Source organism: Festucalex cinctus, chromosome 2, assembly GCF_051991245.1.
Source record: "Festucalex cinctus isolate MCC-2025b chromosome 2, RoL_Fcin_1.0, whole genome shotgun sequence".
NCBI classification, from domain to species: Eukaryota; Metazoa; Chordata; class Actinopteri; order Syngnathiformes; family Syngnathidae; genus Festucalex; species Festucalex cinctus.
This window is the reverse complement of record NC_135412.1, coordinates 44,532,490-44,559,579: the sequence shown is the minus strand read 5'-3', so window position 1 is coordinate 44,559,579 and position 27,090 is coordinate 44,532,490. Positions and strand designations below refer to the sequence as shown.

General features: G+C 39.8%; 1 protein-coding gene across 2 annotated transcripts in view; it reads right to left on the bottom strand.

The window, feature by feature from the left end:
- Positions 1 to 27,090, bottom strand: part of itpr3 (inositol 1,4,5-trisphosphate receptor, type 3) — an 841,532-nt gene that overhangs the window by 419,167 nt on the left and 395,275 nt on the right. For both annotated transcript variants that reach the window (XM_077515178.1, XM_077515179.1), the window contains exons 18-19: positions 25,438 to 25,519; positions 23,949 to 24,064 (exon numbers count right to left, since the gene is read on the bottom strand). In XM_077515178.1, the coding sequence (XP_077371304.1) occupies positions 23,949 to 24,064; positions 25,438 to 25,519 (198 nt within the window). The remainder of the gene's footprint in view (positions 1 to 23,948; positions 24,065 to 25,437; positions 25,520 to 27,090) is intronic.

Below are 27,090 nucleotides of genomic sequence, written 5' to 3'. Positions count from 1 at the left end.
GGTAAAATGAGCAATATTTTATTGTTGATTGTGCTATTTTTACAAAAATGACTCAATAGCGCCCCCTTGAAATTTTTAACGAAGCAGCCCCGGTTGTACGTTTAAGCAAGAATGACGAATATTTTTAAGTGTATGAGGGAGCCCAAGACCTACAAAAAAGTCTCTTGTACCCATATGCTAAAATGAACAGGAAGTGAGCTACGAATTTTTGAATGTCCCATTTTTGACGATTTTTGCACATTCACAGGGGGCAGACTTTTGCCCACTTCTCCTACACGTTTCATCCGACTGAGTTAAGACTTGGCCTGGACCATGTCAAGACCTGAGCCAACGACAGGGGGAAAAATTTTGACTTTTCGAAATACTATATGATGAGGGCGGGGCATCAAAATTTGTGTTTCACAATGAAAAAGGATATGCTTGATAACTCCCCGGTACATGCTCCAAAAAATCCCAAACTTGACATGTATGTTTATCGTCAAGGCCTGAAGTTATCTCTATGACAACATTCAATTATGTATGCAGCGCCACCTAGCCCTTGAGGCATGAAAAAAAAATACCCCACATACGGTATTTTGTACAAAAAATGTACACTCATTCTAAGTGTGATAACTAAGTCATTTATGAATATTTTTTTAGTTTCCACCACTCAAAATGTTCACTGGCATCAGACTTATCCAAACATATATATATTTTTATTTATTTTTGATAGCCTCTATGGACATTAAAAGCAATATCGTGAATGAAGGATATGCTTAATAACTCCACGGTACATGCTCCAAAAAAAAATCCCACACTTGACATGTATGCTTATAATCAAGGCCTGAAGGTATCTCTATGACAACATTCAGTTATAAATACAGCGCCACCTAGCCCTTGAGGCTTATATAAAAAAAAAAAAAAATACCCCACATACGGTATTTTGTACAAAAAATGTACACTCATTCTAAGTGTGATAACTAAGTCATTTATGAATATTCTTTTAGTTTCCACCACTCAAATTGTTCACTGGCTTCACACCGATCCAAACGTATGTACGTTTCCATTTTGTTTTATTCATTTTTGATTGCCCCTTTGGACAATAAAAGTAACATTGTGCAATGAGTACAACGAGCGATGATGTATATATACACTTTTACAAAAAATACCAATCAGGGCAACTCATTGCCTAAAAATAAAAAAGGACGCTGATTTTTGCAGGTCTTAACAATCACCAAAACCCGTTGAGCTTGACACACACACTGGCAAAAAAATATTCTACATGTAAACGTTTATTATGCCATTTTCAAAGAAATTTTGCTTCCAATATGCCAGTACCCCAACGTGCCAGTACCCCAACGTGCAAGTACCCCAACGTGCAAGGACCCCAACGTGGCCCGGGCTGCGAGGGCCCTTTATAGCTGCTCGCAGCTCTAGTTATTCTTCTTCTTTATTCTCCGCAAACAATCGCGATTTTGGGTACCTAAATATTCACGAAAACTCACCAAACTTTGCACACTCCTCAGGTCCGGCGAAAAATTTGATATTATGAAGTCGTTATAACAACGCGACTCTATAGCGCCCCCTAGCGTAGAAAAATAAAAACCAAGCCCGACACGTTTGAGCTAGAGCAACGAAAATTGGCAGGCACGTGTAGCACCCCGAGACGCACAAAAACGTCTATTGGGACCATGTAGCTAAAATGTACAGGAAGTGAGCTATGAATTTTTTAATGTCCAATTTTGGCCTATTTTGGCACATTCACTGTGGTCATGCTTTTTCCCCCTTTGCAAACATTTTTCATCCAATTGACTTCAAACTTGGCATTTATCATCTCAAGACCGAAGAGAACAGCTGGGCAAAACATCTTGCCTTTTCGAAATACTATACGACGGGGGCGGAGCATCAAATATTGCCTTTAAAATGTCATTTGTCCAGAAAGAGCAAATGCTTAATAACTCCCATGTTCAAGCTCCAAAAAATCTCAAACTTCTCAGGCAACGTAATAGTCACAGCCTGAAAACATCTATATGACAAAATTCAGTTATACATATAGCGCCACCTAGTGGTTACAATAAATGTCATACTTCACGTTTTTAGCTACTGTGCTGAGCTTGTTGAAGGGATCCATTTGAAAATTGGTCAGAAAAGCCTTAAGATGTTGATCATGCCCCACACCGAATATTGTAACTTTTCGTCAAAGGGCGTGGCCGCTACGGTGACGCAAAATCTGAAGATTTTTCGTGAAAATAAAAGCTGCATTAACTTGACCGAGATGATCCTATCTTCTCAAAATTTCACACATTTGATGAGAGTCCAGCTCTAAAGACATCTACTAACTTACATTTCATCTAACTGATAGCGCCACCTAGTGGCAATTTTTTTTCTTACGAATTTTCTTCTACGTTTTTTTCCAAACACGTTAACTGGACCTACCTCATATTTGCTCAGAGGAGGGTTTCGGCCTTCATGATGTCACAACACGAAGTTTGTGAGTTTTCGCGAATTGCTGTAGGCGTGGCTAAGCGCTGTTCGCCAAGAAAACAACGCCAGTTTTGAGGGTCTAAACATGCACAGAAACTCCTGAAACTTGGCACACACATCTGGCCTGGTAAAATGAGCAATATTTTATTGTTGATTTTGCTATTTTTACAAAAATGACTCAATAGCGCCCCCTCGAAATTTTTAACGAAGCAGCCCCGGTTGTACGTTTAAGCAAGAACGCCGAATATTTTTAGGTGTATGAGGGAGCCCAAGACCTACAAAAAAGTCTCTTGTACCCATATGCTAAAATGAACAGGAAGTGAGCTACGAATTTTTGAATGTCCCATTTTTGACGATTTTTGCACATTCACAGGGGGCAGACTTTTGCCCACTTCTCCTACACGTTTCATCCGACTGAGTTAAGACTTGGCCTGGACCATGTCAAGACCTGAGCCAACGACAAGGGGAAAAATTTTGACTTTTCGAAATACTATATGATGAGGGCGGGGCATCAAAATTTGTGTTTCACAATGAAAAAGGATATGCTTGATAACTCCCCGGTACATGCTCCAAAAAATCCCAAACTTGACATGTATGTTTATCGTCAAGGCCTGAAGTTATCTCTATGACAACATTCAGTTATATATGCAGCGCCACCTAGCCCTTGAGGCATGAAAAAAAAATACCCCACATACGGTATTTTGTACAAAAAATGTACACTCATTCTAAGTGTGATAACTAAGTCATTTATGAATATTTTTTTAGTTTCCACCACTCAAATTGTTCACTGGCTTCACACCGATCCAAACGTATGTACGTTTCCATTTTGTTTTATTCATTTTTGATTGCCCCTTTGGACAATAAAAGTAACATTGTGCAATGAGTACAACGAGCGATGATGTGTATATACACTTTTACAAAAAAATACCAATCAGGGCAACTCATTGCCTAAAAATAAAAAAGGACGCTGATTTTTGCAGGTCTTAACAATCACCAAAACCCGTTGAGCTTGATACACACACTGGCAAAAAAATATTCTAAATGTAAACGTTTATTATGCCATTTTCAAAGAAATTTTGCTTCCAATATGCCAGTACCCCAATGTGCCAGTACCCCAACGTGCAAGTACCCCAACGTGCAAGGACCCCAACGTGGCCCGGGCTGCGAGGGCCCTTTATAGCTGCTCGCAGCTCTAGTTCTTCTTCTTCTTCTTCTTTATTCTCCGCAAACGATCGCGATTTTGGGTACCTAAACATTCACGAAAACTCACCGAACTTTGCACACTCCTCAGGCCCGGCGAAAAATTTTATATTATTAAGTCGTCATAACAATGCGACTCTATAGCGCCCCCTAGCGTAGAAAAATAAAAACCAAGCCCGGCACGTTTGAGCGAGAGCAACAAAAATTGGCAGGCACGTGTAGCACCCCGAGACGCACAAAAAAGTCTATTGGGACCATGTAGCTAGAATGTACAGGAAATGAGCTATGAATTTTTTTATGTCCAATTTTGGCCTATTTTGGCACATTCACTGTGGTCATGCTTTTTCCCCCTTTGCAAACATTTTTCATCCAATTGACTTCAAACTTGGCATTTATCATCTCAAGACCTGTGAGAACAGCTGGGCAAAACATCTTGCCTTTTCGAAATACTATATGACGGGGGCGGAGCATCAAATATTGCCTTTAAAATTTCATTTGTCCAGAAAGAGCAAATGCTTAATAACTCCCATGTTCAAGCTCCAAAAAATCTCAAACTTATCAGGCAACGTAATAGTCACGGCCTGAAAACATCTATATGATAAAATTCAGTTATACATATAGCGCCACCTAGTGGTTACAATAAATGTCATACTTTACGTTTTTAGCTACTGCGCTGAGCTCGTTGAAGGGATCCAGTTGAAAATTGGTCAGAAAAGCCTTAAGATGTTGATCATGCCCCACACTGAATATTGTAACTTTTCGCCAAAGGGCGTGGCCGCTACGGTGACGCAAAGTCTGAAGATTTTTCTTGAAAATAAAAGCTGCATTAACTTGACCGAGATGATCCTATCTTCTCAAAATTTCACACATTTGATGAGAGTCCAGCCCTAAAGACATCTACTGACTTATATTTCATCTAACTGATAGCGCCACCTAGTGGCAATTTTTTTTCTTACGAATTTTCTTCTACGTTTTTCTCCAAACACGTTAACTGGACCTACCTCATATTTGCTCAGATGAGGGTTTCGACCTTCATGATGTCACAACACGAAGTTTGTGAGTTTTCGCGAATTGTTGTGGGTGTGGCTCAGCGCTGTTCGCCAAGAAAACAACGCCAGTTTTGAGGGTCTAAACATGCACAGAAACTCATGAAACTTGGCACACACATCTGGCCTGGTAAAATAAGCAATATTTTATTGTTGATTGTGCTATTTTTACAAAAATGACTCAATAGCGCCCCCTAGAAGTTTTTAACGAAGCAGCCCCGGTTGTACGTTTAAGCAAAAACGACGAATATTTTTAGGTGTATGAGGGAGCCCAAGACCTACAAAAAAGTCTCTTGGACCCATATGCTAAAATGAACAGGAAGTGAGCTACGAATTTTTGAATGTCCCATTTTTGACGATTTTTGCACATTCACAGGGGGCAGACTTTTGACCACTTCTCCTACACGTTTCATCTGACTGAGTTAAGACTTGACCTGGACCATGTCAAGACCTGAGCCAACGACAGGGGGAAAAATCTTGACCTTTCGAAATACGATATGATGAAGGCGGGGCATCAAAATTTGTGTTTCGCACTGAAAAAGGATATGCTTAATAACTCCCCGGTACATGCTCCAAAAAATCCCAAACTTGACATGTATGTTTATCGTCAAGGCCTGAAGCTATCTCTATGACAACATTCAGTTATATATGCAGCGCCACCTAGCCCTTGAGGCATAAAAAAAAATACCCCACATACGGTATTTTGTACAAAAAATGTAAACTCATTCTAAGTGTGATAACGAAGTCATTTATGAATATTCTTTTAGTTTCCACCACTCAAAATGTTCACTGGCATCAGACTTATCCAAACATATATATATTTTTATTTATTTTTGATAGCCTCTGTGGACATTAAAAGCAATATCGTGAATGAAGGATATGCTTAATAACTCCACGGTACATGCTCCAAAAAAAATCCCACACTTGACATGTATGCTTATAATCAAGGCCTGAAGGTATCTCTATGACAACATTCAGTTATAAATACAGCGCCACCTAGCCCTTGAGGCATAAAAAAAATAAATAAATACCCCACATACGGTATTTTGTACAAAAAATGTACACTCATTCTAAGTGTGATAACTAAGTCATTTATGAATATTCTTTTAGTTTCCACCACTCAAATTGTTCACTGGCTTCACACCGATGCAAACGTATGTACGTTTCCATTTTGTTTTATTCATTTTTGATTGCCCCTTTGGACAATAAAAGTAACATTGTGCAATGAGTACAACGAGCGATGATGTGTATATACACTTTTACAAAAAAATACCAATCAGGGCAACTCATTGCCTAAAAATAAAAAAGGACGCTGATTTTTGCAGGTCTTAACAATCACCAAAACCCGTTGAGCTTGATACACACACTGGCAAAAAAATATTCTTCATGTAAACGTTTATTATGCCATTTTCAAAGAAATTTTGCTTCCAATATGCCAGTACCCCAATGTGCCAGTACCCCAACGTGCAAGTACCCCAACGTGCAAGGACCCCAACGTGGCCCGGGCTGCGAGGGCCCTTTATAGCTGCTCGCAGCTCTAGTTATTATTATTATTATTATTATTATTATTCTCCGTAAACGATCGCATTTTTGAGGACCTAAATATTCACGAAAACTCACCAAACTTTGCACACTCCTCAGGCCCGGCGAAAAATTTTATATTATGAAGTCGTCATAACAACGCGACTCTATAGCGCCCCCTAGCGTAGAAAAATAAAAACCAAGCCTGGCACGTTTGAGCTAGAGCAACGAAAATAGGCAGGCACGTGTAGCACCCCGAGACGCACAAAAAAGTCTATTGGGACCATGTAGCTAAAATGTACAGGAAATGAGCTATTAATTTTTTTATGTCCAATTTTGGCCTATTTTGGCACATTCACTGTGGTCATGCTTTTTCCCCCTCTGCAAACATTTTTCATCCAATTCATATCAAACTTGGCATTTATCATCTCAAGACCTGAGAGAACAACTGGGCAAAAAGTCTTGCCTTTTAGAAATACTATATGATGGGGGCGGGGCATCAAATATTGTCTTTAAAATTTCATTTGTCCAGAAAGAGCAAATGCTTAATAACTCCCATGTTCAAGCGCCAAAAAATCTCAAACTTCTCAGGCAACGTAATAGTCACGGCCTGAAAACATCTATATGATAAAATTCAGTTATACATATAGCACCACCGAGTGGTAACAATAAATGTCATACTTTACGTTTTTAGCTACTGCGCTGAGCTCGTTGAAGGGATCCAGTTGAAAGTTGGTCAGAAAATCCTTAAGATGTTGATCATGCCCCACACCGAATATTGTAACTTTTCGCCAAAGGGCGTGGCCGCTACGGTGCCGCAAAGTCTGAAGATTTTTCGTGACAATAAAAGCTGCATTAACTTGACCGAGATGATCCTATCTTCTCAAAATTTCACACATTTGATGAGAGTCAAGCCCTAAAGACATCTACGAACTTATATTTCATCTTACTGATAGCGCCACCTAGTGGCAATTTTTTTTCTTACGAATTTTCTTGTACATTTTTCTCCAAACACGTTAACTGGACCAACCTCATATTTGCTCAGATGAGGGTTTCGGCCTTCATGATGTCACAACACGAAGTTTGTGAGTTTTCGCGAATCACTGTGGGCGTGGCTAAGCACTGTTCGCCAAGAAAACAACGCCAGTTTTGATGGTCTAAACATGCGCAGAAACTCATGAAACTTGGCACACACATCTGGCCTGGCAAAATGAGCAATATTTTTTCATGTATTGTCCTATTTTTACAAAAATGACTCAATAGCGCCCCCTAGAAATTTTTAACGAAGCAGCCCCGATTGTACGTTTAAGCAAGATCTACGTACATTTTTAGGTGTATGAGGGAGCCAAAGACCTACAAAAAAGTCTCTTGGACCCATATGCTAAAATGAACAGGAAGTGAGCTACGAATTTTTGAATGTCCCATTTTTGACGATTTTTGCACATTTTCAGGGGGCATACTTTTGCCCACTTCTCCTACACGTTTTATCCGACTGACTTATGACTTGACCTGGACCATGCCAAGACCTGAGCCAACAACAGACGGAAAATTCTTGACTTTTGGAAATACTATATGATGAGGGCGGGGCATCAAAATTTGTGTTTCGCACTGAAAAAGGATATGCTTAATAACTCCCCGATACATGCTCCAAAAAATCCCAAACTTGACATGTATGTTTATTGTCAAGGCCTGAAGGTATCTCTATGACAACATTCAGTTATATATGCAGCGCCACCTAGCCCTTGAGGCATGAAAAAAAAATACCCCACTTACGGTATTTTGTACAAAAAATGTAAACTCATTCTATGTGTGATAACTAAGTCATTTAGGAATATTCTTTTACTTTCCACCACTCAAAATATTCACTGGCATCAGACCTAACCAAACACACATATTTTTGTTATTTAGTTTTATGTATTTTTGATAGCCTCTATGGACATTAAAAGCAATATCGTGAATGAAGGCTATGCTGAATAACTCCCAGGTACATGCTCCAAAAAATCCCATACTTGAAATGTATATTTATAGTCAAGGCCTGAAGGTATCTCTATGACAAAATTCAGTTATAAATACAGCGCCACCTAGTCCTTGAGGCATAAAAAAAAAAAATGCCTCACTTACGGTATTTTTGCAAAAATTGTAAACTCATTGTAAGTGTGATAACTAAGTCATTTATGAATATTCTTTTACTTTCCACCACTCAATCTGTTCACTGGTATCAGACTGATCCAAACATACATATTTTTTATTTAGTTTTTTTTTTTTTTTTTGATCGCCTCTATGGACAATAAAAGCAACATTGTGCAATGAGTACGAACGATGATGTGTGTATATATACTTTTACGAAAAATACCAATCAGGGCAACTCATTGCCTAAAAATTAAAAAAAAGACGCTGATTTTTGCAGATCTTAACAATCACCAAAACCCATTGAGCTTGACACACTCATCACACCTGGCAAAAAAATAAAAAATCTACATGTTTATCATGCCATTTTCAAAGAAATTCTGCTTCCAATGTGCCAGTACCCCAATGTGCAAGTTCCCCAACGTGCAAGTACCCCAACGTGGCCCGGGCTGCGAGGGCCCTTTATAGCTGCTCGCAGCTCTAGTTAGGGCCCGAGCAGCGACCGCTGCGAGGTCCCTATTGTTTTTGTAAAAATTATTATTATTATTATTATTATTATGGCCCGAGCAGCGACCGCTGCGAGGTCCCTATTGTTTTTGTAAAAATTATTATTATTATTAGGGCCCGAGCAGCGACCGCTGCGAGGTCCCTATTGTTTTTGTAAAAATTATTATTAGGGCCCGAGCAGCGACCGCTGCGAGGTCCCTCTTGTTTTTGTAAGAATTATTATTAGGGCCCGAGCAGCGACCGCTGCGAGGTCCCTATTGTTTTTGTAAAAATTATTATTATTATTATTATTATTATTATTATTATTATTATTATTCTTTATTCTCCGCAAACGATCGCGATTTTGGGTACCTAAATATTCACGAAAACTCACCGAACTTTGCATACTCCTCAGGCCCGGCGAAAAATTTGATATTATGAAGTCGTCATAACAACGCGACTCTATAGCGCCCCCTAGCATATAAAAATAAAAACCAAGCCCGGCACGTTTGAGCTAGAGCAACGAAAAGTGGCAGGCACGTGTAGCACCCCAAGATGCACAAAAATGTCTATTCGGACCATGTAGCTAAAATGTACAGGAAATGAGCTATGAATTTTTTAATGTCCAATTTTGGTCTATTTTGGCACATTCACTGTGGTCATGCTTTTTCCCCCTTTGCAAACATTCTTCATCCAATTGACTTCAAACTTGGCATTTATCATCTCAAGACCTGAGAGAACAACTGGGCAAAAAGTCTTGCCTTTTCGAAATACTATATGATGGGGGCGGGGCATCAAATATTGCCTTTAAAATTTCATTTGTCCAGAAAGAGCAAATGCTTAATAACTCCCATGTTCAAGCTCCAAAAAATCTCAAACTTCTCAGGCAACGTAATAGTCACGGCCTGAAAACATCTATATGATAAAATTCAGTTATACATATAGCGCCACCTAGTGGTAACAATAAATGTCATACTTTACGTTTTTAGCTACTGCGCTGAGCTCGTTGAAGGGATCCAGCTGAAAATTGGTCAGAAAAGCCTTAAGATGTTGATCATGCCCCACACCGAATATTGTAACTTTTCGCCAAAGGGCGTGGCCGCTACGGTCTCGCAAAGTCTAAAGATTTTTTGTGACAATAAAAGCTGCATTAACTTGACCGAGATGATCCTATCTTCTCAAAATTTCACACATTTGATGAGAGTCCAGCCCTAAAGTCATCTATGAACTTATATTTCATCTTACTGATAGCGCCACCTAGTGGCAATTTTTTTTCTTACGAATTTTCTTCTACGTTTTTCTCCAAACACGTTAACTGGACCTACCTCATATTTGCTCAGATGAGGGATTCGGCCTTCATGATGTCACAACACGAAGTTTGTGAGTTTTCGCGAATCGCTGTGGGCGTGGCTAAGCACTGTTCGCCAAGAAAACAACGCCAGTTTTGAGGGTCTAAACATGCGCAGAAACTCATGAAACTTGGCACACACATCTGGCCTGGTAAAATGAACAATATTTTATTGTTGATTGTGCTATTTTTACAAAAATGACTCAATAGCGCCCCCTAGGAATTTTTAATGAAGCAGCCCCGGTTGTACGTTTAAGCAAGATCTACGAAAATTTTTAGGTGTATGAGGGAGCCCAAGACCTACAAAAAAGTCTCTTGTACCCATATGCTAAAATGAACAGGAAGTGAGCTACGAATTTTTGAATGTCCCATTTTTGACGATTTTTGCACATTCACAGGGGGCAGACTTTTGCCCACTTCTCCTACACGTTTCATCCGACTGAGTTAAGACTTGGCCTGGACCATGTCAAGACCTGAGCCAACGACAGGGGGAAAAATTTTGACTTTTCGAAATACTATATGATGAGGGCGGGGCATCAAAATTTGTGTTTCGCAAGGTAAAAGGATATGCTTGTTAACTCCCCGGGACATGCTCCAAAAAATCCCAAACTTGACATGTATGTTTATCGTCAAGGCCTGAAGTTATCTCTATGACAACATTCAGTTATATATGCAGCGCCAACTAGCCCTTGAGGCAAGAAAAAAAAATACCCCACATACGGTATTTTGTACAAAAAATGTAAACTCATTCTAAGTGTGATAACGAAGTCATTTATGAATATTCTTTTAGTTTCCACCACTCAAAATGTTCACTGGCATCAGACCTATCCAAACATATATATATTTTTATTTATTTTTGATAGCCTCTATGGACATTAAAAGCAATATCGTGAATGAAGGATATGCTTAATAACTCCACGGTACATGCTCCAAAAAAAATCCCACACTTGACATGTATGCTTATAATCAAGGCCTGAAGGTATCTCTATGACAACATTCAGTTATAAATACAGCGCCACCTAGCCCTTGAGGCTTATATAAAAAAAATAAAATACCCCACATACGGTATTTTGTACAAAAAATGTACACTCATTCTAAGTGTGATAACTAAGTCATTTATGAATATTCTTTTAGTTTCCACCACTCAAATTGTTCACTGGCTTCACACCGATCCAAACGTATGTACGTTTCCATTTTGTTTTATTCATTTTTGATTGCCCCTTTGGACAATAAAAGTAACATTGTGCAATGAGTACAACGAGCGATGATGTGTATATACACTTTTACAAAAAAATACCAATCAGGGCAACTCATTGCCTAAAAATAAAAAAGGACGCTGATTTTTGCAGGTCTTAACAATCACCAAAACCCGTTGAGCTTGACACACACACTGGCAAAAAAATATTCTACATGTAAACGTTTATTATGCCATTTTCAAAGAAATTTTGCTTCCAATATGCCAGTACCCCAATGTGCCAGTACCCCAACGTGCAAGTACCCCAACGTGCAAGGACCCCAACGTGGCCCGGGCTGCGAGGGCCCTTTATAGCTGCTCGCAGCTCTAGTTATTATTATTATTATTATTATTATTATTATTATTATTATTATTATTATTATTATTATTATTAGGGCCCGAGCAGCGACCGCTGCGAGGTCCCTATTGTTTTTGTAAAAATTATTATTATTAGGGCCCGAGCAGCGACCGCTGCGAGGTCCCTATTGTTTTTGTAAAAATTATTATTATTATTATTATTATTAGGGCCCGAGCAGCGACCGCTGCGAGGTCCCTATTGTTTTTGTAAAAATTATTATTATTATTATTATTATTATTATTATTATTATTATTATTATTCTTCTTCTTCTTCTTCTTTATTCTCCGCAAACAATCGCGATTTTGGGTACCTAAATATTCACGAAAACTCACCAAACTTTGCACACTCCTCAGGTCCGGCGAAAAATTTGATATTATGAAGTCGTTATAACAACGCGACTCTATAGCGCCCCCTAGCGTAGAAAAATAAAAACCAAGCCCGACACGTTTGAGCTAGAGCAACGAAAATTGGCAGGCACGTGTAGCACCCCGAGACGCACAAAAAAGTCTATTGGGACCATGTAGCTAAAATGTACAGGAAGTGAGCTATGAATTTTTTAATGTCCAATTTTGGCCTATTTTGGCACGATCACTGTGGTCATGCTTTTTCCCCCTTTGCAAACATTTTTCATCCAATTGACTTCAAACTTGGCATTTATCATCTCAAGACCTAAGAGAACAGCTGGGCAAAACATCTTGCCTTTTAGAAATACTATACGACGGGGGCGGAGCATCAAATATTGCCTTTAAAATTTCATTTGTCCAGAAAGAGCAAATGCTTAATAACTCCCATGTTCAAGCTCCAAAAAATCTCAAACTTCTCAGGCAACGTAATAGTCACAGCCTGAAAACATCTATATGACAAAATTCAGTTATACATATAGCGCCACCTAGTGGTTACAATAAATGTCATACTTTACGTTTTTAGCTACTGTGCTGAGCTTGTTGAAGGGATCCATTTGAAAATTGGTCAGAAAAGCCTTAAGATGTTGATCATGCCCCACACCGAATATTGTAACTTTTCGTCAAAGGGCGTGGCCGCTACGGTGACGCAAAATCTGAAGATTTTTCGTGAAAATAAAAGCTGCATTAACTTGACCGAGATGATCCTATCTTCTCAAAATTTCACACATTTGATGAGAGTCCAGCTCTAAAGACATCTACTAACTTACATTTCATCTAACTGATAGCGCCACCTAGTGGCAATTTTTTTTCTTACGAATTTTCTTCTACGTTTTTCTCCAAACACGTTAACTGGACCTACCTCATATTTGCTCAGAGGAGGGTTTCGGCCTTCATGATGTCACAACACGAAGTTTGTGAGTTTTCGCGAATTGCTGTAGGCGTGGCTAAGCGCTGTTCGCCAAGAAAACAACGCCAGTTTTGAGGGTCTAAACATGCACAGAAACTCATGAAACTTGGCACACACATCTGGCCTGGTAAAATGAGCAATATTTTATTGTTGATTGTGCTATTTTTACAAAAATGACTCAATAGCGCCCCCTTGAAATTTTTAACGAAGCAGCCCCGGTTGTACGTTTAAGCAAGAACGCCGAATATTTTTAAGTGTATGAGGGAGCCCAAGACCTACAAAAAAGTCTCTTGTACCCATATGCTAAAATGAACAGGAAGTGAGCTACGAATTTTTGAATGTCCCATTTTTGACGATTTTTGCACATTCACAGGGGGCAGACTTTTGCCCACTTCTCCTACACGTTTCATCCGACTGAGTTAAGACTTGGCCTGGACCATGTCAAGACCTGAGCCAACGACAGGGGGAAAAAATTTTGACTTTTCGAGATACTATATGATGAGGGCGGGGCATCAAAATGTGTGTTTCGCAATGAAAAAGGATATGCTTGATAACTCCCCGGTACATGCTCCAAAAAATCCCAAACTTGACATGTATGTTTATCGTCAAGGCCTGAAGTTATCTCTATGACAACATTCAGTTATATTTGCAGCGCCACCTAGCCCTTGAGGCATGAAAAAAAAATACCCCACATACGGTATTTTGTACAAAAAATGTAAACTCATTCTAAGTGTGATAACTAAGTCATTTATGAATATTCTTTTAGTTTCCACCACTCAAAATGTTCACTGGCATCAGACTTATCCAAACATATATATATTTTTATTTATTTTTGATAGCCTCTATGGACATTAAAAGCAATATCGTGAATGAAGGATATGCTTAATAACTCCACGGTACATGCTCCAAAAAAAATCCCACGCTTGACATGTATGCTTATAATCAAGGCCTGAAGGTATCTCGATGACAACATTCAGTTATAAATACAGCGCCACCGAGCCCTTGAGGCTCATATAAAAAAAATAAATAAATACCCCACATACGGTATTTTGTACAAAAAATGTACACTCATTCTAAGTGTGATAACTAAGTCATTTATGAATATTCTTTTAGTTTCCACCACTCAAATTGTTCACTGGCTTCACACCGATCCAAACGTATGTACGTTTCCATTTTGTTTTATTCATTTTTGATTGCCCCTTTGGAGAATAAAAGTAACATAGTGCAATGAGTACAACGAGCGATGATGTGTATATACACTTTTACAAAAAATACCAATCAGGGCAACTCATTGCCTAAAAATAAAAAAGGACACTGATTTTTGCAGGTCTTAACAATCACCAAAACCCGTTGAGCTTGACACACACACTGGCAAAAAAATATTCTACATGTAAACGTTTATTATGCCATTTTCAAAGAAATTTTGCTTCCAAGATGCCAGTACCCCAACGTGCAAGGACCCCAACGTGGCCCGGGCTGCGAGGGCCCTTTATAGCTGCTCGCAGCTCTAGTTATTCTTCTTCTTCTTCTTCTTCTTCTTCTTTATTCTCCGCAAACGATCGCATTTTTGAGGGCCTAAACATTTACGAAAACTCACCAAACTTTGCAGTCTCTTCGGGCCCGGCGAAAAATTTGATATTATGTAGTTGTCATAACAACGCGACTCTATAGCGCCACCTAGCGTAGAAAAATAAAAACCAATCCCGGCCCGTTTGAGCTAGAGCTACGAAAATTGGCAGGCACGTGTAGCACTCCGAGACGCACAAAAAAGTCAGTGGAAGCCATTTCCTAAAATGTACAGGAAGTGAGCTATGAATGTCCAATTTTGGCCTATTTTGGCACATTCACTGTGGTCATGCTTTTCCCCCCTATGCAAACATTTTTCATCCCATTGACTTCAAACTTGGCATTTATCATCTCAAGACCTAAGAGAACAGCTGGGCAAAAAATCTTGCCTTTTCGAAATACTATATGACGGGGGCGGGGCATCAAATATTGCCTTTAAAATTTCATTTGTCCAGAAAGAGCAAATGCTGAATAACTCCCATGTACAAGCTCCAAAAAATCTCAAACTTCTCAGGCAACGTAATAGTCACGGCCTGAAAACACCTATATGAAAAAATTCAGTTATACATATAGCGCCACCTAGTGGTTACAATAAATGTCATACTTTACGTTTTTAGCTACTGTGCTGAGCTCGTTGAAGGGATCCAGTTGAAAATTGGTCAGAAAAGCCTTAAGATGTTGATGATGCCCCACACCGAATATTGTAACTTTTCGCCAAAGGGCGTGGCCGCTACGGTGACGCAAAGTCTGAAGATTTTTCGTGACAATAAAAGCTGCATGAACTTGACCGAGATGATCCTATCTTCTCAAAATTTCACACATTTGATGAGAGTCCAGCCCTAAAGACATCTACGAACTTATATTTCATCTTACTGATAGCGCCACCTAGTGGCAATTTTTTTTCTTACGAATTTTCTTGTACATTTTTCTCCAAACACGTTAACTGGACAAACCTCATATTTGCTCAGATGGGGGTTTCGGCCTTCATGATGTCACAACACGAAGTTTGTGAGTTTTCGCGAATCGCTGTGGGCGTGGCTAAGCACTGTTCGCCAAGAAAACAACGCTAGTTTTGATGGTCTAAACATGCGCAGAAACTCATGAAACTTGGCACACACATCTGGCCTGGCAAAATGAGCAATATTTTATCATGTATTGTCCTATTTTTACAAAAATGACTCAATAGCGCCCCCTAGAAATTTTTAACGAAGCAGCCCCGATTGTACGTTTAAGCAAGATCTACGAAAATTTTTAGGTGTATGAGGGAGTCCAAGACCTACAAAAAAGTCTCTTGGACCCATGTGCTAAAATGAACAGGAAGTGAGCTATGAATTTTTGAATGTCCCATTTTTGACGATTTTTGCACATTTTCAGGGGGCATACTTTTGCCCACTTCTCCTACACATTTCATCCGACTGACTTTAGACTTGACCTGGACCATGTCAAGACCTGAGCCAACTACAGGCAGAAAAATCTTGACTTTTGGAAATACTATATGATGAGGGCGGGGCATCAAATTTTGTGTTTCGCACTGAAAAAGGATATGCTTAATAACTCCCCGGTACATGCTCCAAAAAATCCCAAACTTGACATGTATGTTTATAGTCAAAGCCTGAAGGTATCTCTATGACAAAATTCAGTTATATATGCAGCGCCACCTAGCCCTTCAGGCGTGAAAAAAAAATACCCCACATACGGTATTTTGTACAAAAAATGTCAACTCATTCTAAGTGTGATAACTCCCATGTTCAAGCTCCAAAAAATCTCAAACTTCTCAGGCAACGTAATAGTCACGGCCTGAAAGCATCTATATGATAAAATTCAGTTATACATATAGCGCCACCTAGTGGTAACAATAAATGTCATACTTTACGTTTTTAGCTACTGTGCCGAGCTCGTTGAAGGGATCCAGTTGAAAATTGGTCAGAAAAGCCTTAAGATGTTGATCATGCCCCACACCGAATATTGTAACTTTTCGCCAAAGGGCGTGGCCGCTACGGTGACGCAAAGTCCGAAAATTTTTCGTGACAATAAAAGCTGCATGAACTTGACCGAGATGATCCTATCTTCTCAAAATTTCACACATTTGATGAGAGTCCAGCCCTTAAGACATCTACGAACTTATATTTCATCTTACTGATAGCGCCACCTAGTGGCAATTTTTTTTCTTACGAATTTTCTTGTACATTTTTCTCCAAACACGTTAACTGGACCAACCTCATATTTGCTCAGATGAGGGTTTCGGCCTTCATGATGTCACAACACGAAGTTTGTGAGTTTTCGCGAATCGCTGTGGGCGTGGCTAAGCACTGTTCGCCAAGAAAACAACACCAGTTTTGAGGGTCTAAACATGCGCAGAAACTCATGAAACTTGGCACACACATCTGGCCTGGTAAAATGAACAATATTTTATTGTTGATTGTACTATTTTTACAAAAATGACTCAATAGCGCCCCCTAGAAATTTTTAACGAAGCAGCCCCGATTCTACGTTTAAGCAAGATCTACGAAAATTTTTACGTGTATGAGGGAGCCAAAGACCTACAAAAAAGTCTCTTGGACCCATATGCTAAAATGAACAGGAAGTGAGGTACGAATTTTTGAATGTCCCATTTTTGACGATTTTTGCACATTTTCAGGGGGCATACTTTTGCCCACTTCTCCTACATGTTTTATCCGACTGACTTATGACTTGACCTGGACCATGCCAAGACCTGAGCCAACAACAGACGGAAAAATCTTGACTTTTGGAAATACTATATGATGAGCGCGGGGCATCAAAATTTGTGTTTCGCACTGAAAAAGGATATGCTTAATAACTCCCCGATACATGCTCCAAAAAATCCCAAACTTGACATGTATGTTTATCGTCAAGGCCTGAAGGTATCTCTATGACAACATTCAGTTATATATGCAGCGCCACCTCGCCCTTGAGGCAAAACAAAAAAATACCCCACATACGGTATTTTGTACAAAAAATGTAAACTCATTCTAAGTGTGATAACTAAGTCATTTATGAATATTCTTTTACTTTCCACCACTCAAAATGTTCACTGGCATTAGACTTATCCAAACATGTACTTTTTTATTTATTTTTGATAGCCTCTAATGGACATTAAAAGCAATATCGTGAATGAAGGATATGCTTAATAACTCCACGGTACATGCTCCAAAAAAATCCCACACTTGACATGTATGTTTAGAGTCAAGGCTTGAAGGTATCCCTATGACAACATTCCATTATATATACAGCGCCACCTAGCCCTAGAGGCATAAAAAAAAAATACACCAACTTAACGGTATTTTTACAAAAAAAAAAAAAATCCACATGTCAAGGTTTATCATGCCATTTTCAAAGAAATTCTGCTTCCAATGTGCCGTACCTAAACTTGCCAGTACCCCAACGTGCCAGTACCCCAACGTGCAAGTACCCCAACGTGCAAGTACCCCAACGTGGCCCGGGCTGCGAGGGCCCTTTATAGCTGCTCGCAGCTCTAGTTATTATTCTTCTTCTTCTTCTTCTTCTTTATTCTCCGCAAACGATCACGATTTTGGGTACCTAAACATTCACGAAAACTCACCGAACTTTGCACACTCCTCAGGCCCGGCGAAAATTTTGATATTATTAAGTCGTCATAACAATGCGACTCGATAGCGCCCCCTAGCGTAGAAAAATAAAAACCAAGCCCGGCACGTTTGAGCTAGAGCAACAAAAATTGGCAGGCACGTGTAGCACCCCGAGACGCACAAAAAAGTCTATTGGGACCATGGAGCTAAAATGTACAGGAAGTGAGCTATGAATTTTTTAATGTCCAATTTTGGCCTATTTTGGCACATTCACTGTGGTCATGCTTTTTCCCCCTTTGCAAACATTTTTCATCCAATTGACTTCAAACTTGGCATTTATCATCTCAAGACCTGAGAGAACAACTGGGCAAAACATCTTGCCTTTTTGAAATACTATATGACGGGGGCGGGGCAACAAATATTGCCTTTAAAATTTCATTTGTCCAGAAAGAGCAAATGCTTAATAACTCCCATGTTCAAGCTCCAAAAAATCTCAAACTTCTCAGGCAACGTAATAGTCACGGCCTGAAAACATCTATATGATAAAATTCAGTTATACATATAGCGCCACCTAGTGGTTACAATAAATGTCATACTTTACGTTTTTAGCTACTGTGCTGAGCTTTTTGAAGGGATCCATTTGAAAATTGGTCAGAAAAGCCTTAAGATGTTGATCATGCCCCACACCGAATATTGTAACTTTTCGCCAAAGGGCGTGGCCGCTATGGTGACGCAAAGTCTGAAGATTTTTCGTGAAAATAAAAGCTGCATTAACTTGACCGAGATGATCCTATCTTCTCAAAATTTCACACATTTGATGAGAGTCCAGCCCTAAAGACATCTACTGACTTATATTTCATCTAACTGATAGCGCCACCTAGTGGCAATTTTTTTTCTTACGAATTTTCTTCTACGTTTTTCTCCAAACACGTTAACTGGACCTACCTCATATTTGCTCAGATGAGGGTTTCGGCCTTCATGATGTCACAACACGAAGTTTGTGAGTTTTCGCGAATTGCTGTGGGTGTGGCTAAGCGCTGTTCGCCAAGAAAACAACGCCAGTTTTGAGGGTCTAAACATGCACAGAAACTCATGAAACTTGGCACACACATCTGGCCTGGTAAAATGAGCAATATTTTATTGTTGATTGTGCTATTTTTACAAAAATGACTCAATAGCGCCCCCTAGAAGTTTTTAACGAAGCAGCCCCGGTTGTACGTTTAAGCAAGAACGACGAATATTTTTAGGTGTATGAGGGAGCCCAAGACCTACAAAAAAGTCTCTTGGACCCATATGCTAAAATGAACAGGAAGTGAGCTACGAATTTTTGAATGTCCCATTTTTGACGATTTTTGCACATTCACAGGGGGCAGACTTTTGCCCACTTCTCCTACACGTTTCATCTGACTGAGTTAAGACTTGACCTGGACCATGTCAAGACCTGAGCCAACGACAGGGGGAAAAATCTTGACCTTTCGAAATACTATATGATGAAGGCGGGGCATCAAAATTTGTGTTTCGCACTGAAAAAGGATATGCTTAATAACTCCCCGGTACATGCTCCAAAAAATCCCAAACTTGACATGTATGTTTATCGTCAAGGCCTGAAGCTATCTCTATGACAACATTCAGTTATATATGCAGCGCCACCTAGCCCTTGAGGCATAAAAAAAAAATACCCCACATACGGTATTTTGTACAAAAAATGTAAACTCATTCTAAGTGTGATAACTAAGTCATTTATGAATATTCTTTTAGTTTCCACCACTCAAAATGTTCACTGGCATCAGACTTATCCAAACATATATATATTTTTATTTATTTTTGATAGCCTCTGTGGACATTAAAAGCAATATCGTGAATGAAGGATATGCTTAATAACTCCACGGTACATGCTCCAAAAAAAATCCCACACTTGACATGTATGCTTATAATCAAGGCCTGAAGGTATCTCGATGACAACATTCAGTTATAAATACAGCGCCACCTAGCCCTTGAGGCTTATATATAAAAAAAAAAACACAAACGGTATTTTGTCCAAAAAATGTAAACTCTTTCTAAGTGTGATGACTAAGTCATTTATGAATATTCTTTTAGTTTCCACCACTCAAATTGTTCACTGGCTTCACACCGATCCAAACGTATGTACGTTTGCATTTAGTTTTATTCATTTTTGATTGCCCCTTTGGACAATAAAAGTAACATTGTGCAATGAGTACAACGAGCGATGATGTATATATACACTTTTACAAAAAATACCAATCAGGGCAACTCATTGCCTAAAAATAAAAAAGGACGCTGATTTTTGCAGGTCTTAACAATCCCCAAAACCCGTTGAGCTTGACACACACTGGCAAAAAAAATATTCTACATGTAAACGTTTATTATGCCATTTTCAAAGAAATTTTGCTTCCAATATGCCAGTACCCCAACGTGCCAGTACCCTAACGTGCAAGTACCCCAACGTGCAAGGACTCCAACGTGGCCCGGGCTGCGAGGGCCCTTTATAGCTGCTCGCAGCTCTAGTTATTATTATTCTTTATTCTCCGCAAACGATCGCGATTTTGGGTACCTAAACATTCACGAAAACTCACCAAACTTTGCACACTCCTCAGGCCCGGCGAAAAATTTGATATTATGAAGTCGTCATAACAACGCGACTCTATAGCGCCCCCTAGCATAGAAAAATAAAAACCAAGCCTGGCACGTTTGAGCTAGAGCAACGAAAATTGGCAGGCACGTGTAGCACCCCGAGACGCACAAAAAAGTCTATTGGGACCATGTAGCTAAAATGTACAGGAAGTGAGCTATGAATTTTTTTATGTCCAATTTTGGCCTATTTTGGCACATTCACTGTGGTCATGCTTTTTCCCCCTTTGCAAACATTTTTCATCCAATTGACTTCAAACTTGGCATTTATCATCTCAAGACCTGAAAGAACAACTGGGCAAAACATCTTGCCCTTTCGAAATACTATATGACGGGGGCGGGGCATCAAATATTGCCTTTAAAATTTCATTTGTCCAGAAAGAGCAAATGCTTAATAACTCCCATGTTCAAGCTCCAAAAAATCTCAAACTTCTCAGGCAACGTAATAGTCACAGCCTGAAAACATTTATATGCTAAAATTCAGTTATACATATAGCGCCACCTAGTGGTAACAATAAATGTCATACTTTACGTTTTTAGCTACTGTGCTGAGCTCGTTGAAAGGATCCAGTTGAAAATTGGTCAGAAAAGCCTTAAGATGTTGATCATGCCCCACAATGAATATTGTAACTTTTCGCCAAAGGGCGTGGCCGCTACGGTAACGGAAAGTCTGAAGATTTTTCGTGACAATAAAACCTGCATGAACTTGACCCAGATGATCCTATCTTCTCAAACTTTCACACATTTGATGAGAGTCCAGCCCTAAAGACATCTACGAACTTATATTTCATCTTACTGATAGCGCCACCTAGTGGCAATTTTTTTTCTTACGAATTTTCTTCCACGTTTTTCTCCAAACACGTTGACATGTATGTTTATCGTCAAGGCCTGAAGTTTTCTCGATGACAACATTCAGTTATATATGCAGCGCCACCTAGCCCTTGAGGCATAAAAAAAAAAAATACCCCACATACGGTATTTTGTACAAAAAATGTAAACTCATTCTAAGTGTGATAACTAAGTCATTTATGAATATTCTTTTTGTTTCCACCACTCAAAATGTTCACTGGCATCAGACTTGTCCAAACATATATATATTTTTATTTATTTTTGATAGCCTCTATGGACATTAAAAGCAATATCGTGAATGAAGGATATGCTTAATAACTCCACGGTCCATGCTCCAAAAAAAATCCCACACTTGACATGTATGCTTATAATCAAGGCCTGAAGGTATCTATGACAACATTCAGTTATAAATACAGCGCCACCTAGCCCTTGAGGCTTATATATAAAAAAAAAATACCCCACATACGGTATTTTGTACAAAAAATGTAAACTCATTCTAAGTGTGATAACTAAGTCATTTATGAATATTCTTTTAGTTTCCACCGCTCAAATTGTTCACTGGCTTCACACCGTTCCAAACGTATGTACGTTTCCATTTTGTTTTATTCATTTTTGATTGCCCCTTTGGACAATAAAAGTAACATTGTGCAATGAGTACATCGAGCGATGATGTGTATATACATTTTTACAAAAAATACCAATCAGGGCAACTCATTGCCTAAAAATAAAAAAGGACGCTGATTTTTGCAGGTCTTATCACCAAAACCTGTTGAGCTTGACACACACACTGGCAAAAAAATATACTACATGTAAACGTTTATGATGCCATTTTCAAAGAAATTTTGCATCCAATATGCCAGTACCCCAACGTGCCAGTACCCCAACGTGCAAGTACCCCAACGTGCAAGGACCCCAACGTGGCCCGGGCTGCGAGGGCCCTTTATAGCTGCTCGCAGCTCTAGTTTAATTTGGATCCTTTATTGTTATTATATACTGATATACAGTGTTCCCTTGTTTATAGCAGGTTCTTCTTGAGTGGCCTGTTCCGTGGATTTTTTTACAGCGTGCTTTGTTTTGTTTTGTTTTTGTTTTCACAGTCTTTTTTTTTTTTTTTTTTGCGGCGATGCGGTTCCGGTCAAAATGTGTTTACATGTCCTACCTCATATCTTCATAATTAAAATTAAGACTGTCAGCCCCGAGTGGTTGAATACTCACCGCGCCATCACCACCCGCACTGGTCACGAGCACTGGTTACCTGCCTGTATCTTCAAAATTAAAATTAAGACCGCCAAGACAACCACGGTGGGTGAATGCTCACCGCGCCTGTCATGACTGTGTTTTGTTTTTGGAACTGCCTGATGATGTCTGACATGTTTTGTTTTCTTTGAAGTGATGTAATCAGCATGTAACCAGCAACTGTGTGACGTCAGGAATCTTTCATCTCTTTCAACTGGTTAAAGAAGCCTATCAGTTTCACCCGCATGTCGGTCAGCAGCTAATCAGATTCATCCATGTCAGTCATGTCTCAGCAACCTATCAAGAGTTACCCGCATGTCTGGCCGCAGCCTATCAGATTCATTCGGAGACTATAATAGTCAGACCAGAGTTTGTTTTTTAACGAATTATTCCTCTGTTCACCTCCACAGCCCAAGTTAGTTCGTCACCTCCTGCGCCGGCCATGAGCACTCGAGTTTTAGGCGCGCCGTGGCGATGCGGCCTCGTTCAAAATGGGTTTTCGTGTCTTGCCAGTATCTTCATAGTTAATATTAAGACTGTTCGCCGAGACAGTCGTAGTGGGGGAAGTTCACCGCACCATGCGACTTCTACTTGACCAGATTTGAGTTTCATTGGGAGTAAATTGTCGCAATATCTTTCTGAACCAAAACAACAACATTGGGTAGCAGCTAAACACGTGTTAAGGTATTTAAAAGGCACAGTGGAAAAAGAATTGTGTTACAGGAAACATGTCAATCTTAAACTTGTGGCCTATGCTGATGCAGACTGGGCAGCTGATCAGAATGATAGGCGGAGTATGGCTGGATACTGTTTTAGCTTGCCCGAGAGTGGAACTATTATTTCCTGGAAGTCTAAGAAACAGCCCACTGTAGCTTTATCCACATGTGAAGCTGAATATATTGCTTTGTCAGTTACGACACAAAAGTTGATTTTTTTTAGAAACCAAGAACACTATTTGTGGAACACTGTTGGAGACATGACAGCTGACCTGTAGTAGGTAAGTACATTGTCATCATGGCCATTGCCTTGTCGGGCCTCTTGAGCGAGCTGCCTTATGCTCTTTTCCTGCTTCTCATTGGTCTTGTCAGCCCACACCAGCCACACCTACAAGAAACAAACAATAATTCTGCTTCATTTGGAGCCCTGTCGAAGAACAAACCAAAACAATGTTGATTAATAATGCTTAACCATAAAAAATAATAAAAATAATAATGAAACTAAATCATAATGAGGATGATTAATAACAAGACTAAAAGGATCACAAGTACAGAAAATAATGTGGATAGTGAGAGTAAATAACAAACCAACAATAACAAAGATAAACAAAAATGAGAATGAACAATAGTGTGAGAAAAACAATAATAAGGATAAACGATAGTGAGGATAAACCATGAAGAGGATGAACCAGAATGAAGACAAACATTTAGGACATTAGCAGTGACCAATGCAAAGTCCCGATTGCTTTTGTAGAAATCATTTTGTGACTGCTGCGGAGCAAAGCAGGCACATATTACTATCCTAGAAAGCGGCGTTTATTTTTCTTTATTTACCGGAATTTTTCAGAAAAAAATGTGTGTGTTGAACGTACCGGCACAAATGAGGTATCAAAAGATGATCTGACTCTGCGGGGAACCTTTTTTTTTCCCCCGGAATTCTGAGTTACCATGGTGACGCAATTCCCCTCCAAAACAAACAAACAAAACAAAACAAAAAAAACGCCAAAAAGTCCCATAGAAATTAATGGAGAAGGGGGGAAAAGATCCACAAATTAAGCACCTTTTTCCAAGCTACGCTGCGCGCACATACATTAACCAACTGATATGATTTAGAGCTCATTTTGTTAATTTTGGCCACTTTTTTCCATTTTTTTTTAAGTCACAAGTTTTCAACGTGCTCTAATTCAGTCATTTTTAATCTGATATTAAAATATATATATATAATTAATGCCTGCGTTCCCCAAACCCTTGCCGTTCTAACAGGCCATTTCTGGAATCTGTATCTTAAACCGTTAAGTTGCGAGAGCCGTTTGTTCGAGGTGTGCGCTTTCTCATAGAACTCAGTTGAAGGAAAATGTGTGTCATGTGTCCAGCTCGTTAAAGACAAATGTGTGTGCGTGAATGTGCATGTTTGTTAAAGAGACACTTTCAGTTTTCTCAGTAACTTCCACATTTCTTGATCAATTAAAACCATTCAAATTTTAAACTCATTACCTATTCTTTATTTTATTTTAAAAAATAAAAGCACAAAATTATATTTTTGTTTTTGAATGCCATTTGACCAATTGATTGCCCAGGATTCTCGACCCCCCCCCCCACACACACACACACACCCCTGTGGGGGAAAAAAGACACTTTGTCCTCTATTAAATTACTGTAGTTCATTGATTGAATAGTATTCATAATGTTAGAGTCAGGAAGGAAATATTTGCAAGCTGACCTGAACAAAAGGGAACACATTTGTTTTGTAAGACTTATTACCTCGTCTTCATCTGCGTAATCGTCCATTCCCATATATTGAGTGGAGATTTCACCAGGGGGCACCTCTTTGGGCACCCGCCGCCTGCAATCAAAGTCAACAATTGTGGAATGTTTTAGCTATTACAATGAGGTTTTGGGAAATACCAATAGAAACAACCTAGATTCGTTATTTAGACTTTAGAAGAAAACAGGATTGTGTGCAATGTTGGAGTCAGGGAGCATACAAACACACTCTTTCTAAAATCCAACCTAATGCTTGATGACCCAGTAAAACTGAAATCTCTGTTAAAGGAATGCAAGACCTATGAAAAACTATCCAGCTATTCTGTGAAATGGTTAATTTCAACTCTTCCCTGAAAAAATTGACAATTTATGTTGAGCAAGTATGATTTTATAGCACTTTTAATGAATATTTTTGCATTGAGTACAGTATCGGCCATTTTGGACAGTCATGTGATTATCGTTAAGTATTGCATGCGTAAAATACACATTGAATGACATGGCTGCCATTGACAACAGAGACTCACGAGGAATTATCGGGTCCCACAGCAGACATCAAATGTGGAATTATGCCTTATAGCAAAGAAGCACTTCTTCAAAAGCAGTACAGCTATGAAGGACTCGCCAAAGATGTGTGTCGAGCCGAAAGTGGGGATGAAAGTGGCAAATAATAACTAATTCAGCCGGCCGGCTCATAGCAAGTTGGCGTTGGGGAGCGTCTACAAGTTGCGTGTTACAGAGGCTCAAATTACCACAAGTTTGGAAAATTAGTTATAAGTCTTGTATCGCTTTAATATTGTATAAAGCAAGCAACAATCAACTACCCAATAATATTCAACAGTTTGTTTTTTGTTTTTTTACTTACAGGGAGGGTAAATATACAAGAAGAACATTTCATTTCAAAGTACAGTGTCTTCGTACATTAAGAGCCATTGCATCACTCGAAGTGGTGTTAAAATATGGAATGGTTTAGATCAGGGGTGGCAAACTGCGGTCCTCGAGGGCCGGTGTCCTGCAGGTTTTGCAGAATTCCCTACTCGAAGTGCAGCTGATTCCAATTAACAGGCTCGTTATCAGGTTTCTGCAGAGCTTTCTGATGAGCTGATCATGAATCATGATCATGAATCCCTAGCCCTCCCGGATTTCGGATTCCGGGAGGGATGGTGTACAGTGCCTGCAGGCCGGGGACGACTGGATTGGCCTCGCTCAGAGGGACGGTCCCCACGGACATCCGTCCCCTGTCTCCGCGAGGGCCGACGAGCCCCGGAACCCCCTGGATGACGAAAGGTCTGTCCAGCCCGCGGCAAAGAGGCGGCTGGCACAGCCGCCGTGCGCTAAGGGCTTGGAGGAACAAACGGCCTGGTAAGGCTAGCAAACTTCTGCTTCGAGTCATTGGCATGCACCGTACGTTCAAGTGCTCCTGTCGCGGCTGAGCTGAAAAGCTGGCCCGGAACCACCGGGAGGCGTCGCAGTTCCCTCCGGGAGGTCTCCCGCAAGGACTGAGCCAGCCAGATCTGTCGGCGTGCCTGGGTGAGCAAAGACATACACTGGCCCTGTTCCCGAGCAAGGAGGGACAAATCTCTCAAAGCCATACTACAAAACGCTGAGACCTCCTCCACTTTGCCGGCCGCGTTAGCGGCCGAAAGAGCCAGC